This window comes from Arctopsyche grandis, chromosome 2, assembly GCF_051622035.1.
Source record: "Arctopsyche grandis isolate Sample6627 chromosome 2, ASM5162203v2, whole genome shotgun sequence".
Lineage (NCBI taxonomy): Eukaryota > Metazoa > Arthropoda > Insecta > Trichoptera > Hydropsychidae > Arctopsyche > Arctopsyche grandis.
Genome location: NC_135356.1, coordinates 19,133,957 through 19,150,001, shown reverse-complemented (window position 1 = coordinate 19,150,001; position 16,045 = coordinate 19,133,957). Strand labels below are relative to the sequence as shown.

The following is a 16,045-nucleotide window of genomic DNA, read 5'->3' as shown; positions in this document are numbered from 1 at the left end:
CATTATACATGAGCACACCCCTGTGAAAAACACCCCCAGCCGTCTTATTCTTTCTTACTCTACTTACAACTAGTTTGTCCTTATTTCTAGTATAAAAACTATGTTTATCTCTATTCCTTATTATATAATCATCAAAATACTTAGGTAATAACTTATGATCTAACTTATAAACAAAAGACAATGTACTAATATTTAGACTAATTCTAATACTCATCCATCCTAATTCATCTAACATACTTCCAATACTCTTAAATCTACTCACATTCAAAATAGCTCTCATAGCTTTATTCTGTATTTTTTGCATTTTTTCTAAATCTTGGCCACTAAACAAATTAAGCACAGTGGCACAATAAACCACATGTGGCAAGACAATTGAATTAAACACTAAAATTTTACTTTTTTTACTTAAAATATTTCTTAATCTACATAATACACCAACTTTTCTAGCCATTTTTTTTATTATATAGTCAGCGTGCATTTTAAAATTTAGTCCTGAATCTATGTATACACCTAAGTATTTTATATTTTCAACTTTTTCAATTAACTTATCATTAATTCTAATTTCATTCAATATATTTTTATTTTTACCATTCAACCACATCATTTTTGTTTTATTCACATTCAACTTTAATTTATTTTCACACAACCAGTCATTCACATAATTTAATTCTATATTTAAAATCTCAGACATTACATCAACATTCTGTCTGATACGTTTCGGTGACATGTACTGCTGTATAATATAAATAGATCGTGTCAGTGACTGCTGCTACGGTTAGGCGCCATACATATTACTAATCATATGAATTATGATTGCGTCCATATAGAACTAACTAATGTATATTTTTCGTACTGCTGTTTACGTGCAGCTCCCGGTGTGTGCTGTGCAGTGTAAATGAACGTTCATATGTAACGACGAAGCGGGAGACTTCATAGATCTGCAAATTTCAAATATGTACATATATCTTACAATAAATTCTATTATTATTTGAATCCAATTCGAACAGCGGTTCTCCAACTGTTAAAAATTGATCTTATTGTAGACGTTTCCTACTAAAAAATTGTTATAAGAGTGTAAAATCGATATTTAAACAATTCCAATTTTTTTTGGTGGATATGAGCCTTTATATTTGAAAGTTGCATAAGTCCAATTTTCAGTTCCAAAAACACTATTTATATTTGACTTAATTCACAAATTGTTATCACTTAATTTAATTCGAAATGTCCAGAATCTCGGAAAAGCAGAATATACGTATTACAGGTCACCAGTATTTTTGAATATTGTTAAATGCAAAAAATGATATTTAATGTTTTGCGAGATATTTCTCGAAATGAAGAAAAGTGGAATTATGTCATTTTCAATTATAACGGTTCATATAATGCAATCCACGCAGCTTTCGAAGCGAAGTTTGCTATTTTTAAATGGGAGTGCTTTCCAACTTCGTTGAAATTTTATCCCCATGCAATAATCAATAATGCAACTGCATCTCTCTGGGGTGGTACAACGGTGTTTGTGCAGATTTGTCCCCTGGAAGTCCGATGACAAATCCCCCATGGGATGTGGTTGCTTGTCGACTAGTGGCCACCGACAGAATTGATCCAAACATTGTATTTATTATACGAAGTAGATGCATACGTACATACGTACATATTCCGTACATCGTTTATTGTACGAAAATGTACGATTGATTATTTTTCTTCTATGTATTTACTCCTAGTACTGTCGAGTTATCCACAAATGTTATTTTCATTAGGAATGATTTGATTTTGATATTTAAATGCTTTTTATTATTACTAAATTATGTTCACAATGCATTTTATACCTATTTTAATAGCTACTAATCTACTGATCATTTTCTATTTTACAATTTTATTTATTTTTGTTAGTAATTATAGTATTATATTATTCTTATGTTAATGTACAGCATAATAGGAATAAGAGCTAAAAAACCTATTAACAATATTAGGAGTGATACGTTATTTTAATAACACAATTTAAATGAAGATATGAAAAACTGTATAACTTTTGAAGATACTCTTCTTCGAACAGTGACCCATTGAGCTCATATTCTACACCAAACTTTTTGATAACATCCGAAAAAAGTTTGTTTTTATGTTTGTTACATGTTTTTAAAGTATAAGTCATATATCACTCCCCCCCCCCCTATTAAATTAAGATTAGGCCCTGCCTTAAGTATTGGATAAAACTACATAGGGGCGCAAATTTTTCCTTTTTCCTCAAGTGACAAAATTTCTAGTCCTGGCTCTGCTGAGGGCTCTCTAATTTATGAATGAAACGTAAAGGAGGTAAGTAAAAATAGAGCATTCCATTCAGCGATAAAACTATCCCCATGGCTGTATTTAATAATTAACGGAATATGAATTCCTTTAAACGGTAGTGGAAGTATACTTTCGCTGCTAGTATTAAATATCTGTAACATATATGTACATACATACATATTTGCAACGAAAATTTGAACTATGTATGTATATACTAACAAAAACGTTATTTACCTATTTATTTATTTATTTTTATTTTTAACATATTAGCCACAGTGACATTACAGAGAGCTCTAACGCATCACTGTGGCCAGTCATACAATCATAACATCATAATAATAATAACCTTAATCATAATAATAACAACTTGCTATATCTTGATGGAAACATCATTGACATTTATATATAACTTGTCAAATCCCTGTACAACGTACCCTGAAAATATTTAATCACATTTTTTTATTGATAAATTCTTCCTTGTTTTCTAAAATTATTCTTAAAACATATACACATAGATAATATTGCTATTAGGTACAACCTTATTTTTTTTACTTTATTTTTTAAGTGGTTCGCTCTCATTATGCAAGAGTCGAAGGTTTCCCAAAACACACTAACATAATTAGGTTTATGGATGAAGTAGCGGCTGCTGTCCAATTCGACCACCTATTATTGGAATATTACATCACCGATAATAACCGTTCGGTACGTGATTAAACGACGATGTAAATTGTTGACCCGAGGCTTCGAAAATTTGTTTTAAGCCTCGTACGTTCATTTGTTTGCTTATTTATATTTATTTATTTTATTTTATTTCTCAAAACGCCCGCCCCCCCTACGGCTCGAAGATCTCGTCCAAGTGCCCCAATTAGTATCCGGTACGCTTATTCATATTAAAATTATACGGTTTTATTGAACCGGCATTGGAGAAAAAAAAATTACCAACAGCAACTACAACGGATTCTCGTTTAGATACGTATTGATTTACTACAAATAATAATTACACGCGGACACAAAAAAAAATAAAAAAAATCGTCCGCATGCTTACTTTTAAAATTGATAGATACACAAATACGTTTTGTTTCGAATTATGTACCTACAACTAAGGCTATCGGCGTGTACGAATCAATGAATCGTATTTCATTATCCGCTGTCCGCTCTGTGTAGAATCGATTGGCTTTTGTAATGATTTGAAAAAACAAATGTCGTTACTAAATAATCATCTCGACGACTATGCAAATTGGCTCGTCGATCATTAGGCGAATTGTGTACATGTAGGGGAGAAATATAATGAAAATCGGCATCGATGGAAAAGAGAGTGTGCGGTTTTAATTAAATAATGCGAACCACTCGGGTAATCAGGCGGTGTGTGTCGTTTCGGTCCAGTGTGGGTCTTCTGGACCCCGGGATTAAAAAAAAAAGATATAAATAACGTCGGGCTACTGGGTGGCGCTGATATCATTGGCCGCATCAACAGCGTTGGGTCAAACGGCTTTAATCAACTCTATATCGGCTCTCAGTGGTAAACAACCTTTTTAATTTTTCGCTCGGCTTTGTGTGGTGTTGCTTTTCTTCAAAAAGATTCCACTTTTCATTTTATTTTTAAGTCTAAATTACACTAGCCGCTTTTGATTCGAAATACGGCCATGAAAAGGTGTAAGATACAAAAAAAAAAGTACTTGCCTAAGATGTTTAGTGAATGGATAAAAAATACTATAAATACAAGATGTCTTTAACCTTCGTATATAAACACAATTTGCCTTCGACTTTCAAAAGTCTTCAATTGAAAATAATATATTGTGAAAAATAATACATTGGACTAGAGGTAGGTAGTTTTGATATTTTTAATTTCAGAATTTAAAAAGATCATAAATGCAATTGAATAAATTCAAATCGTTGTCCATATTGATATTGTTCACTCGGATTAGCGAAGAACAGAAATTGGAATCGGCCCTACCTGAGGTAGTGGTAGTGGTAGTGGAGTTTTATTATATGATCACGGCCGGCTCAAGGGTGCAGCAGACAAGGCACTTGCCTAGGAGCGCCATTGCTAAAGGGCGCCCTCATTTTTTTTTTTTTTGATTATCAGTTTTAAAAAAATTGTCTTTCTCTGAACTTATAAAACATTTAATATTTAAGTTAATTGAATCTTTATTATCATTTGCCATTACCAATTACCATTGAGATATCAAAAGAAAAAGTTAATTGAGGCTTTGGAAAGTTCCTCAAATGTATAAAAATCTACATACAATATACATATATAATATTATACTGTAAAAGTTTAAAATTAAAAAGAAAGAATGAAATATAGTGTTTTTTTATAAATATATTCCACGATAGCATGTTCCTTTTGCAAATTTTATTTTCTTCATTTTATATATCGAACATAAAAAGTGCTTAAAAGGTAAAAGTGAGAACGCTCGACAGGAAAAGCGGGGTTAGATGTTGGTTGCCATCATGCCGGCGCCAGACATGTGTTCAAAGATGTGATCAAATAAGTGTTCACATGTGTGGCACGGGCATTTGATACTATTGTCACATATTTGATCACTTAAGTGCGCTTTGCCGTTCCGTGTCGGTTTTTTAGCGCACATCATAGTGATAAAAGTCCAAATGTTTGTGTGCCTGCCATACTGCGCGAAGCCCAGTTGCGCGAGCCTATTTGATCAAATCTTTGAACACATATCTGGCAGATACAACAATATGTGACCAAATGTGTGAGCAAAGTCTTCAAAGAAGTGATCACTTCTTTGAACTCATGTCTGGCACCGGCATAATGGCAACCAACATCTAGCCCCGCTTTTCCTGTCGAGCGTTCTCACTTTTACCAAAAATTGTACCTTTTATAAAATATATTGTTTAAAAAAAATGGGGAGGGGCGCTGAAAACCAATCTTGCTAGGGGCGCCATATACTCTTGGGCCAGGCCTGGGTATGTTCCGTCGTGTTGTTCCCTTGCACGGACTCGCCGTCAGAATTCTATTCCCTTCGCGGTACTGGCGAATTATTATGTATAGGCGTTTTTTTAATCTACTCATATCTTCAAGCATTTATAGACTTTTTACTTCGAAATCATGTCTATCAAACATCATTCCGAACTATTTTTTTTATTATTTAACTAAAAAAACATATACTTACACAAAGTTTTTTGGATGTAAATATTGCAAGGGACTCGATTCGCGAAACGATGTCTTAAAGACAAACTAGAGTTGATTATATTGGATAATCGGTGAATTTTGTATTCAAAACTTTGAAATTAGAATGCAATGCAACAACGCAATGTATCGGATGATGTTGTGGCTTTCATCGACTGATTTCTCAGCGGACACTCATGACGTCCACTACATACATACAATGTCAAGTGGTTAATGAGTGACGCACGTTGGTCAATGGTTGTCGACGCCCCGTCCTTCGGGAATGATTGCATTTACATACGTGGCTAATGACCGTCGGACAGGACTCGTCGTGTTTGGTACATAATTGACATTATCTCGTTGTTTGGTATCACTCTGCCCCGTATGCATTTCTTGGCCGGCCAGCGCCAATGCACCTGTAATTTGGACTCTAATACCGCATCCAACCCCTCCTCTCCCCTGATATTAATTATGCAATTAAGCGCATTCAGGGACCGGTGTCTCGTTTTGTCCGAAACGCTCAGTAGTTTACGGTAGATCGCTAGATCAGCATCCTAGACTGGTGTTATGTAATCAAGCTTGAAATGGTTTCAATCATCTATGTATTTTGCATTGTTTATGTGATAGAAATTACGGATTTAGTTATTTTATTGGTTTTCCAAAGCAGCATTTTTCAACCTGGGTGAGTCCACGTGGCCCACTTGGAGGGTCAGAACATATCAAGGGAGACACTAGACAAAAATCAACTTTTGTAGAGGAAAAGCCAACTCTAGGGGAACCACAGAATAATTGCTGCAGTGCTGCTGGCCAGACTTAAAAATCTGTGACTCCAAGTATATCGTTTCCTATCAGAGTTTGTCAATTTATCTGATTTCTTTGTTTAAACGGTCCCTCATTAAATTGTTAAAACCATCCTACCCACCACGTCACCACTACATATCTTGAAATTATTTCAGATTTATGTATATAGGGTGTCCGGTAGGTTGATACAAAGCCTTGAAGGGTTGATAGCTTACATAATTTCCAACATTTTGAGCCACACATAAGTCTTACGGGTTTTTTTAATTTCATTTTTAAAGATTTTTAGTAAAAACACCAAAATCTCACAGTTAATTGCTAATACTGCCCAAGTTAAAAGAGGTGTGTTAGTCAGTTATTATTTTTTTGTTTGTCTAATGTTTATTCAATCAAATAAAAATAAATATAACCATCTGTGTTAACAGAAAAAAATAACATAGGCACCATAAGTTTTCAAAAATTTGTCAAGTAGTAAAAATCCGATATTCTTTTTGTATATAAAAAAATAACAAAAAATATTTTAAGAGGTAGAACCTTTATAAAAACATGGGTGTTTATTGTCCTTTCTATTATCACTCATGCAGATGCCTTGCCAATTATCCGAATTAAGGTGTAAAACCTATTCGAGGTAGCTCGCCGAACAGAGGCCGTTATTCACAAGCGACTTTAATGTTATCGTCTAATGTCAAATAAAACAAAAATTTTGATAAAATTATTTGCTCTTTATGTTCAAATGCCAATTTCTAATGCATACTAGAGTCCTTCGTCTCAATTCCGTTTTGATAAATATGGGTTTATCTCTTCAGGGTTTTAAAAGATTTTTACATTTTTCTGATTATCTGTTATTTTGTATTACTTATTTTGTGTAAAAGAGCTCCTAAGTCCGTAATCAGACGAAAATTTGTAAAATGGTTAAATCAGGTGACCGAGCAAGATATAGTCCACCTTCCAAAAGGAAAGGAGTATGGTAGAAATAAGAGTAATACCCATACTCTTTCCTATATAGGAAACGAAGAAATGCTTTTTGCACTTTCTCGATCATTAAAGAGTAATTTGCTTCATGGTGATTCCTGGGTGGTTGATGTGGTTATAAAAAGGTGAGTTGAGAATTAAAAGTGACACCCAAATCGACCATAGATTCCACACGCTCCAACAAGACGGATCCAATAGAATATCCATGACAATAGAGCGAACGTGCACGTCCATAGCTCATAATTGGGTTCCCGGAAAGATGCACTGAATAGTAGCACAGTTTCGAAAAGTCATAATTTTCAAATGCACCCAAAAAGAACTTACGCAATAGAATTCCACAAAAAAAGGTTAGCAACCTTGGATAACATACAAATACCCCTTGACGCTTTTTTGTAGAATTATATTGCGTTTGTGCACTGTGAGAATCTTTGAAAGTTTGGATGTCTCGAGAGTGCAATTATCTCGAGTGCATTTTTCCGGTCATCCATAATTGCACATTAATTTATATTAAGTTCTAGACCTAAAATAAAACAGGACTCCAAGACAGCGTTAATATCAGCTTTGAGAAGAGAGGCTTGCCTCTCATCCTTGACAGAATAATATGTACATTTATATGTAGGAAGCAAAGCCATACCCATTGCTAGTCTCTGACTTCTTATTTCTTCTTCTAATGCCGAATCCGTATTCGGACGTAGGCGACTACCATGGGTAGACATCGTTTATGGCCCGTGCGAATTCTTCCCTATCATGGGCAAGCCGAAATAACTTTTCGAGACCGAGTCCCATCCATGACCTGATGTTCCGGAACCAAGAGAGCTTCTTTCTCCCAAGCCGCCGTTTTCCTTCTATTTTCCCTTCTATGATTTTTTGTAGAAGGCGATATTTGGGGCCGCGAATAATGTGGCCAAAATATTCCATCTTACGGCGCTTCACCGTGTCAAGAAGCTCTCTCTTTTTATGAAGAAGCTGGATGACTGTTTCGTTTCTTACATGCTCCTTCCACGAGATCTTTAGCATCCTCCGGTAACATCACATTTAAAAGGACTCTATCCTGTTCATGGATGCCACTAACAGCGTTCATTTTTCGCATCCGTACAGCAACACCGACCAAACATAGGAGTGCAGGACTCTTAAGCGCAATTTCATAGACAACCTTCGACAACACAAAACATTTTTCATGCTGCCGAAGGCATTTCTTGCTATTTCGATCCTTCTTCTTATCTCCATTTCGGAACTGACGTCCGTATTGATCATTGCTCCTAGGTACTTGCTTGCCAATAAGTATATCTACGTCCACTTTCGGATAGCCCTGATCTACATACGTATGTGTATGCACATCCCAACGCATTACTGAATTATCAGATTGTGTGTGTTTGGTATAAAAAACTACAGCAGCGCACCTAGACTATTCCAATTAGTTAGTTTTGAACCCAGGCTGGGTCACGGAATGCATTATAGAGTAAGACGGGTGTCCATTAACGGGTGTCCCTCCTTCCCACCCGCTTTGGCATCAATCATCCCCGATAATAGCATATTATTAGGAACTAAAGACATTTTGTTTACGTTGCTGCGGGGGCCAGCAGATGTTCCGCGTAAATGTCAGCCCGCCATCATCACCTCTCGCCGTTATTAGCGTAATGAGAACAGGTGATCGGTGGACATCGCGACAGGGTCTCGTGCCATTGGACTCCATCGACCACATATCTACTATTATATACATACATACATACCTTTTTGCGTATCCCCTTTCGAATGTTCTAGTGTCATTTTAGAATGCAAATTCAAATGCGTGTTTTTTTTCTTTCAATTTATCATCGAAGATTGTTTTTTTTTTAATTTCAAACAGCTTTTTACTTTTCTTATGTTCACAATACGTCTTAGTCTATTCCAGGGCTGCCAAATCAGCCGATCGCGATCTACCTTTCGATCGCGGAGTGGTTTTTACACGCTGACGACGGGGAACGTGGAATCCGCGTAATCGGTAAACTTTGTGTTAGAGCGGGAGACGTCAATTCACGTCATTCGATATTGCTCGCGTTTATCGTTTAAATAAACTACATTAAATTCCGACTTTAAAAATATTGCCGAACCTGGGCAGTGATATATTTTCTTGATACGATTATATAATATTTTAAATTGTAATTTTTTTCTACTGAAATGTTCAATAAACTTTATAAAAAATACTATCCCCCCCTGCGTATTGAAAGAACGTGATGATTTTTTTTATTAGTAGAAGTACCTAGGCTAAAAAAATGTTAAGGTCTAATGTAAAATATACTGATACAGTGATCATCGTCTGTTTTACACCTTTTTTCTTGTTAGTATTCTTATTTTATTATCAATGCTTAAAGTATACTATGGAAAAAACTCAAAAATCTATTTACATGAAGATAAATTTTGATAAAACTACAACTGGGTGACTTTCAAGTAATCAATACTGTTGGACCTACAGTGTAGGGAAAACCTTCAAACCGATTTTTTCTCGGGCATTGCGCAAGTCAGTTTATTTAGAATCTCTCGATCTGTTGCGTGTTTAGTCTCATCTAATAATATGACCAAGATATTTCAATTCCGCCAACTGGACTTAAAGAGTGGTATTTTTTATTGTACATAAATATTAACCTCCTAACTTTTAACAAAAACTCTCATCTAAGAGGTCATATTCTCGGTCAATATATTTTTAACAAAAAAACTAAAGAACCCTAATTTTCAAATAGAGTAGTTAGAATTCAGACCAATTCGACCAAATGAATTAATAAGTTCTAATATCCTAAACCTCTTAAAAAAATTATGTCCTAAAAGAACTTTTTTATATTTTTCCTCTCTATTTGAAGTAAAATATAAAAAAGTTGTCATGAGTATGTATTTATGTAAATATATGCATGTTAAACCCAATTCATCAATTTGTCAAAAAATGCTTAGTTCATGAACGATACTTGAAGAAATTTTTGAAAAACCGATCCCAACAAAAAAACTATAAACAATCCAAAAATTGTTTAAAACATTAAAACAAAAATTGATTTCGCTTTTTCAACTTAATTTTTACAGTTATGATTTTAGCAATCCTACACAGAACTACTACAACAACCCTAAAAGATAACATAAAAACTGGCATGATTTGCATGATTATGAAAAACTTCACCGTCCTCACACTCACTTAATTACATATGTATGAACATATAACTGACAATGACAATTTTATCTTAAACAACATCACATATACTCTTACAACCATGTGCATTACAAAACACCAATTGATGTAACCACTCGTTATGTTCAATACCTCGGCATCACCTGTGCATTTTTTCGACGACCCTATATTGGTTGTACGACCCTAGTCGATTATTATGCCAGGCACGTTTCAACGGAACCAATTTGCTGATCTAATTTACTGTTTTCAGACCGCCCTGCACTGGGCCGCCAAAAGGGGCAACGAGGACCTTGTCAAACTACTAGCCGGCTCAGCACCCAAATTGGTCAACATGCGCAGCGTTAGTCCAATTATTTCCTCACTGCATAATGTCTTATTATATCGATTTGCATATTAAATGCACTTACCCGTATCTTTTTTATTTGCAAATTATAATGTAGTTGTAAACTTTAGTCAACAACACCACCATTGCCATATAATTTTAAATCATAAATTATCCTATTCATTTTTTTTAACCTTAGTAGTATTGTATTGCTAAGAATTACATTCTATTATACATATAATGTTTATTTGTTTTTTTTTCATATTTGTACAACGTTGCTGCTTTCTTCATGCAGGTTGGAGTAAGTGTATTTTTATTTTATATTAATATTCATACATTAAAAATTCAAGCCTATCGCTTTTTTCTATTATTATTCTTTTATATACCTATTAATATATGTACGTATAATTTTTATATTTAATCATTTTGAAATATAATTTATTTATACAAATAAAAACCTAGTTTATGAGCAATATTTCAACAACCGTATTTCATGAACATTGAACAATAATAACAAATCAACAATGTTGTACTTTATCATTAAATTTTTATAAAAATATTTGTGAAATACTTAATATTCGAAAATATTACTCATATAATCATTTTAATAAGTTTTTTTAAGAAAAACTACAAATTTTGAAAATATTATCAAATTTGTATGAAAATCACACATCATTTACTAATGGTAATGTTTTACATAGTTCAATATGCATTAAACATCTTAATTATCCAGATATGAATATACATATGCAATGGCTTTGTATTATATACATGTAAATTAATTTTAATGACATTTTTCATCTTTGACAAGACATTTTCATCGACAAGACATTGAACCGATTGGTGTTTTTGCAAATGTCAAATGAGAAACCCATCAAATATATGTAATATATTAAATATATACATATATGTATGTACACTGTATATCAAATGTTTAGACATAGAACCTCGAATGTTATACAAAGTCCAATACACTTTAAGAATTATGGAAGCATTCTCGGCATAACGAGGAAAAATAGGAAACAGAAAACGTGGTTGAGAAGTTTGACAAGGATAGTAGATATGTATAGTAGAAAGAGTGAGCAAGTCATCCTTTCAAATATAACAGTTCATATGTATCTACATATGAACTAGAGACGTATGAAATTAGAATGAAGTGCATTTGGACGAATGAATTTCGTTTTTAAATCAAAAATGCCACTTTGCCTGAAGAAAAATATCTTCGATCAATGTGTTTTACCAGTGATGACGTATGGATGTGAAACTTGGAAATTGAACGCCAAGCTGCTACACAAAACACTCAAAGAAGTATGGAACGCTGTATGCTTGGCATAAGGAGGAAAGACAGGAGACGGAATACGTTTGTGAGAAGTATGACAAGGGTAGTGGATATAGTAGATAGAGTGAAGAGATTGAAATGGAAATGGCCGGGTTACGTAACTAGAAGAATAGACGAAATAAGTGCTAGAATGGTACCCAAGAGAATGTAAGAGGAAGGCTGCGAAGAAGATGGGTAAACAATATTATAAAAATGTATGGGGTGAGATGATTGAGAGTGGCGTAAAATTGAGAGGTCTCTATCAGTGGATGTTGAATGCCTTTAAATGATGACGATAATATAAAATGCTAAAGAAGCGTCTGAAACCAAATTTAAGTACATTTACGACAAAAAATCTAGACTGCAGCAAACTTGATGAATTTTAGTGTTTTGTTTGTTGTAAAATAAGATTGAATATTATTAAATAATTAAAATAATATTCAATCACAAAATTCACCTTATAATATTTAGCATCATAATTTGAATCAGTTGAAATAAATAAATAAACTTTTCATTAGCATGTAAATTTAGTATGCAAGACATAAAATAGCGAGTCGGTTCAAAAGAATTTCTATCTCTATTTTTATTTTATGTACCGAAGGGATCAAATCTCGTATAGTTGAAACTTCAAACGTGCAAAGAGGGGCTATATCGGAATCCAATAACAATAGAATTCAATAAAGTGTGCAGTTGAAACTGAACGGTAACATCTGTTACCGTTGTTGGCTCCCTTCTTTAATTTTAAATTTGACTCGTATAAGTGCATACACACATAGTTTTGTTTGTGCATCACTTTTTATGTGATTCTTATATTTCGAATGAGTACAATTTATATTGAAAATATTAAATATATACTAACATGAATGTAAATCGTGTTTCAGGGTTATACGCCGCTACACTTAGCCATGCAGTTCCGCCATGAAAGCATATACAGACTGCTCAAAGAAGTTTACTGTGAGTTAACACTTGAATTATATACATATAATTGTCTGATTTTCAAATTGAAACCGTCACTGATTTGTTCCATTGTATATGTTTCAGCGGCTGACATAAACGTTCGCGATTACTCGGGCCGCAAAGCGACAGATTACCTAGTCAACAATGAAATTATATCGACGGAGCCATTCCGCAGTGAGTATCCCAAAAAACCGTCGAAGGGAACAATCCGTTACAAAACTTTGAATAAAACGATGATGAAAGGTCGTTCTAAATCGCAAGGCTTTAATCCGGCGAACTCGAGGGATGACATCCCGGTTAAAATAGTCCACGTCGAAGACAATGTATTTCAACCAAAAGTCAAAACTAAGAAGAGCTTTTTTAGCAAAAAGTTTATACCAAAAAATACAGCGCTAAAAAAGAGTGGTGAAGTTGCCTTCTTTTAATGAACGATTACAACGGCATATTTTTTATTAATACAATTTGATTTGAATCCATTATGAAATCACACTATATGTATTAAGAATGATGAAATGAACTTAGTTTACTTTTCATTTTCATGATTGTGCAGGTATTGTTTTATATTTTAAGATACAAACTTCCAAAAAAGATACATATCTTTATTTATCAACTTACGAACAAAATATATCAGTAGTATTATTGTTTCTAATTTTTTAAGTAACTTGCATACATATTATGCCTGACTTTGAAACAAATTTTGTTTTAAATATTTTTGTAATTAATTTTTATTACATATTATTTAGTAATTATAAATACTTTTAATTAATTGTTCATTGTGATACAAAAGTTCATAAATTTTTTTGTTTATTATTTAAATTTTTTTAAATATAGGCCATCAGATGTAGGAAAACACTTATGGTAAAACGGTAAAACGCACATGCTATCTCTTACACGCCATTTCGAGTAATAGCATTTCGCGCGTACAATGTTCTACTGTCTAAACGAAATGCTATTGGACGAGAGGCGGTGTAAGAGACAGCATGTTCGTTTTTCCTAAGTCTCATCCTACAGCGGACCAACCAGGGGCGTCATTTCAGCTTTTCCCAGGGGGGGGGGCAATTTTTGACCAATAAGGAATACCTTTTTAAGAGTGGGGGTGTAATATATTAAAAAATGAAAATGAATTTTAAGTATTTCTTTTAATCATTTTTTTATTTATATATTTTTATCAATAAAATTAATAGTAAAATAATTTTAAATGATAAACGAGTTAAAAAATATGTTTCAAAGCAAGACCCCACTTTTTTCTGAGAAAAATTTTAATTCAAAGTTTAGTATTTTAATTCAAATTCATAATAATACATTAAGCAACGTGGATAGTCCCTTTCAAAATTAGGGGGGGGGGGGGAGCTGGCCACCTTAGCCTCCCCCAAATGACGCCCCTGGGACCAACTATAGTGCAAGTTAAATATACTATATATAAATATATAGTGCAAGTTAAACATTTTTTTTATAAATTATAAATGTTCATGAGAAATTTTACTCAAAAAAATGTACACGATTAAACTTCCATTAACGGTTAAAGTGATTCCTTAATTTAAAATACCAGGTTGAACGGCAGATAAAAATCAGAAATCAAATCTGAATGTCAAAAACGAAAACAAACCTTTGGTAAATACCGAGTTTTCGACAAATTAAATACTTTATACAAATTAACAAGCTTGTTTTTAGCAAAACTTTGTTACTAACTGTGTATTTATTATGCCAAATAACTTAAATTAGAAAGTATTGAATTTTTATATTGACTTATAGTACATACAACATCATGAGCATGGATTAGTTCAAGGTTTTGCTTTTATTTTTATATAACATTTAAGGATATCTATATAATAAACTACAATTTCAAATATGACATTTAATTATCACAGTGTATTATAAAAATATATACTTATACATATAAAATATTTTACTTCCAAAGCAATTCGCTTTCATAAATACAGTATTTTTAAAAGCTTTATTTAAATACCTATTATAGCACATACATGAGTTTTATTTTATCCTTTGTTGTGATAATTTTTAGATTAATTACTACACACACATATGAATCATATTAGTGGTGAGTACAACAGCAATTGAGATTTCTTAAATATATGTATAAATGTTGATTAACATACATATGTCGCACCACATGTGTCGTGTTGCTTTTTATGTTCACAAACATTATTATATCCGTCTAATACATGTTTTTATTAATTCAACTATACATATAGTCATCAGTTATATTATTTACATATGCATATGTGTGCTTGTTGTACAAATATATGTATGTATGTCCTCTTGGTATTCTTCTATGTCCAATTGTTCGATCAAAGTTTACGTGTTTAATATGCTTATGTATTCCATTTTATATATGTATGTATGTATTCATGTTTAAAGGCTCATTCATACAATGTTCAAAGCATTTTAGTGTTTGAACAATTTGTATATTTGAGTAGTTTTCACCATATGCACGTATTCAATACTTTTATTTTTGATTTCAGAGAATAAGCACAAGAAAAAGTATTCTGGTAAGTTTGTGTTTATTTATACATTTTGAATGTTTTACAAATTTGAATTTTTTTATTAATTGTATCTGCTTATTTTCATTTCAGAAAAAGATTTGGGTTTCTTGCGCATCGGCTCTTTGAATATGAGAGTTAAGAAAACTACAGAAGCTTTTAGTAATTTCTTAGGTGTTGGACCTGGAACTAGAGGTGTAAAACCACCTTTTCCCCGGTATGCTTCTCAAATGGAATCTTCTCAAGATATGACGGATGAGGCATTGCGAGGAACTTGGGGTTCAGCTGACAATATAAGGGTTAATTTTCATTACTTTTGAAATGTCGGTTATGAAATTATAATAATATTGTAATAATATTTTTTAAACATATATTTCAGAATGATAAAAATAAAGTTCAAATGCCACCGCCTTTGTTTACAAAAATCAAAAGGAAGAAAAAAATCGGCAAAGATTTCTCTTCGTCATCTTCTCCACAAAGCAGAAGCACTCCAAGCACACCAAACGAAGTTAGATCAATCAAAGATTTTGATGAAGATGGCATAAGCAATGCCACAGTATCTTCTGAATCGGATTCTGACACAGCTTGCGGATTCGATTCCACTTGGCAACGGAAGTAA

The 16,045-nt window shown here is 33.0% G+C and overlaps 1 protein-coding gene across 1 annotated transcript in view; it reads left to right on the top strand.

Moving 5' to 3' along the window:
- sowah (ankyrin repeat domain family member sosondowah) overlaps positions 1–16,045 on the top strand; it is a 207,636-nt gene extending 191,591 nt beyond the window's left edge. Inside the window, exons 6-11 of the mRNA XM_077445534.1 lie at positions 10,582–10,671; positions 12,853–12,925; positions 13,013–13,102; positions 15,409–15,435; positions 15,520–15,725; positions 15,806–16,045. Coding sequence (XP_077301660.1) covers positions 10,582–10,671; positions 12,853–12,925; positions 13,013–13,102; positions 15,409–15,435; positions 15,520–15,725; positions 15,806–16,045 — 726 coding nt within the window. The remainder of the gene's footprint in view (positions 1–10,581; positions 10,672–12,852; positions 12,926–13,012; positions 13,103–15,408; positions 15,436–15,519; positions 15,726–15,805) is intronic.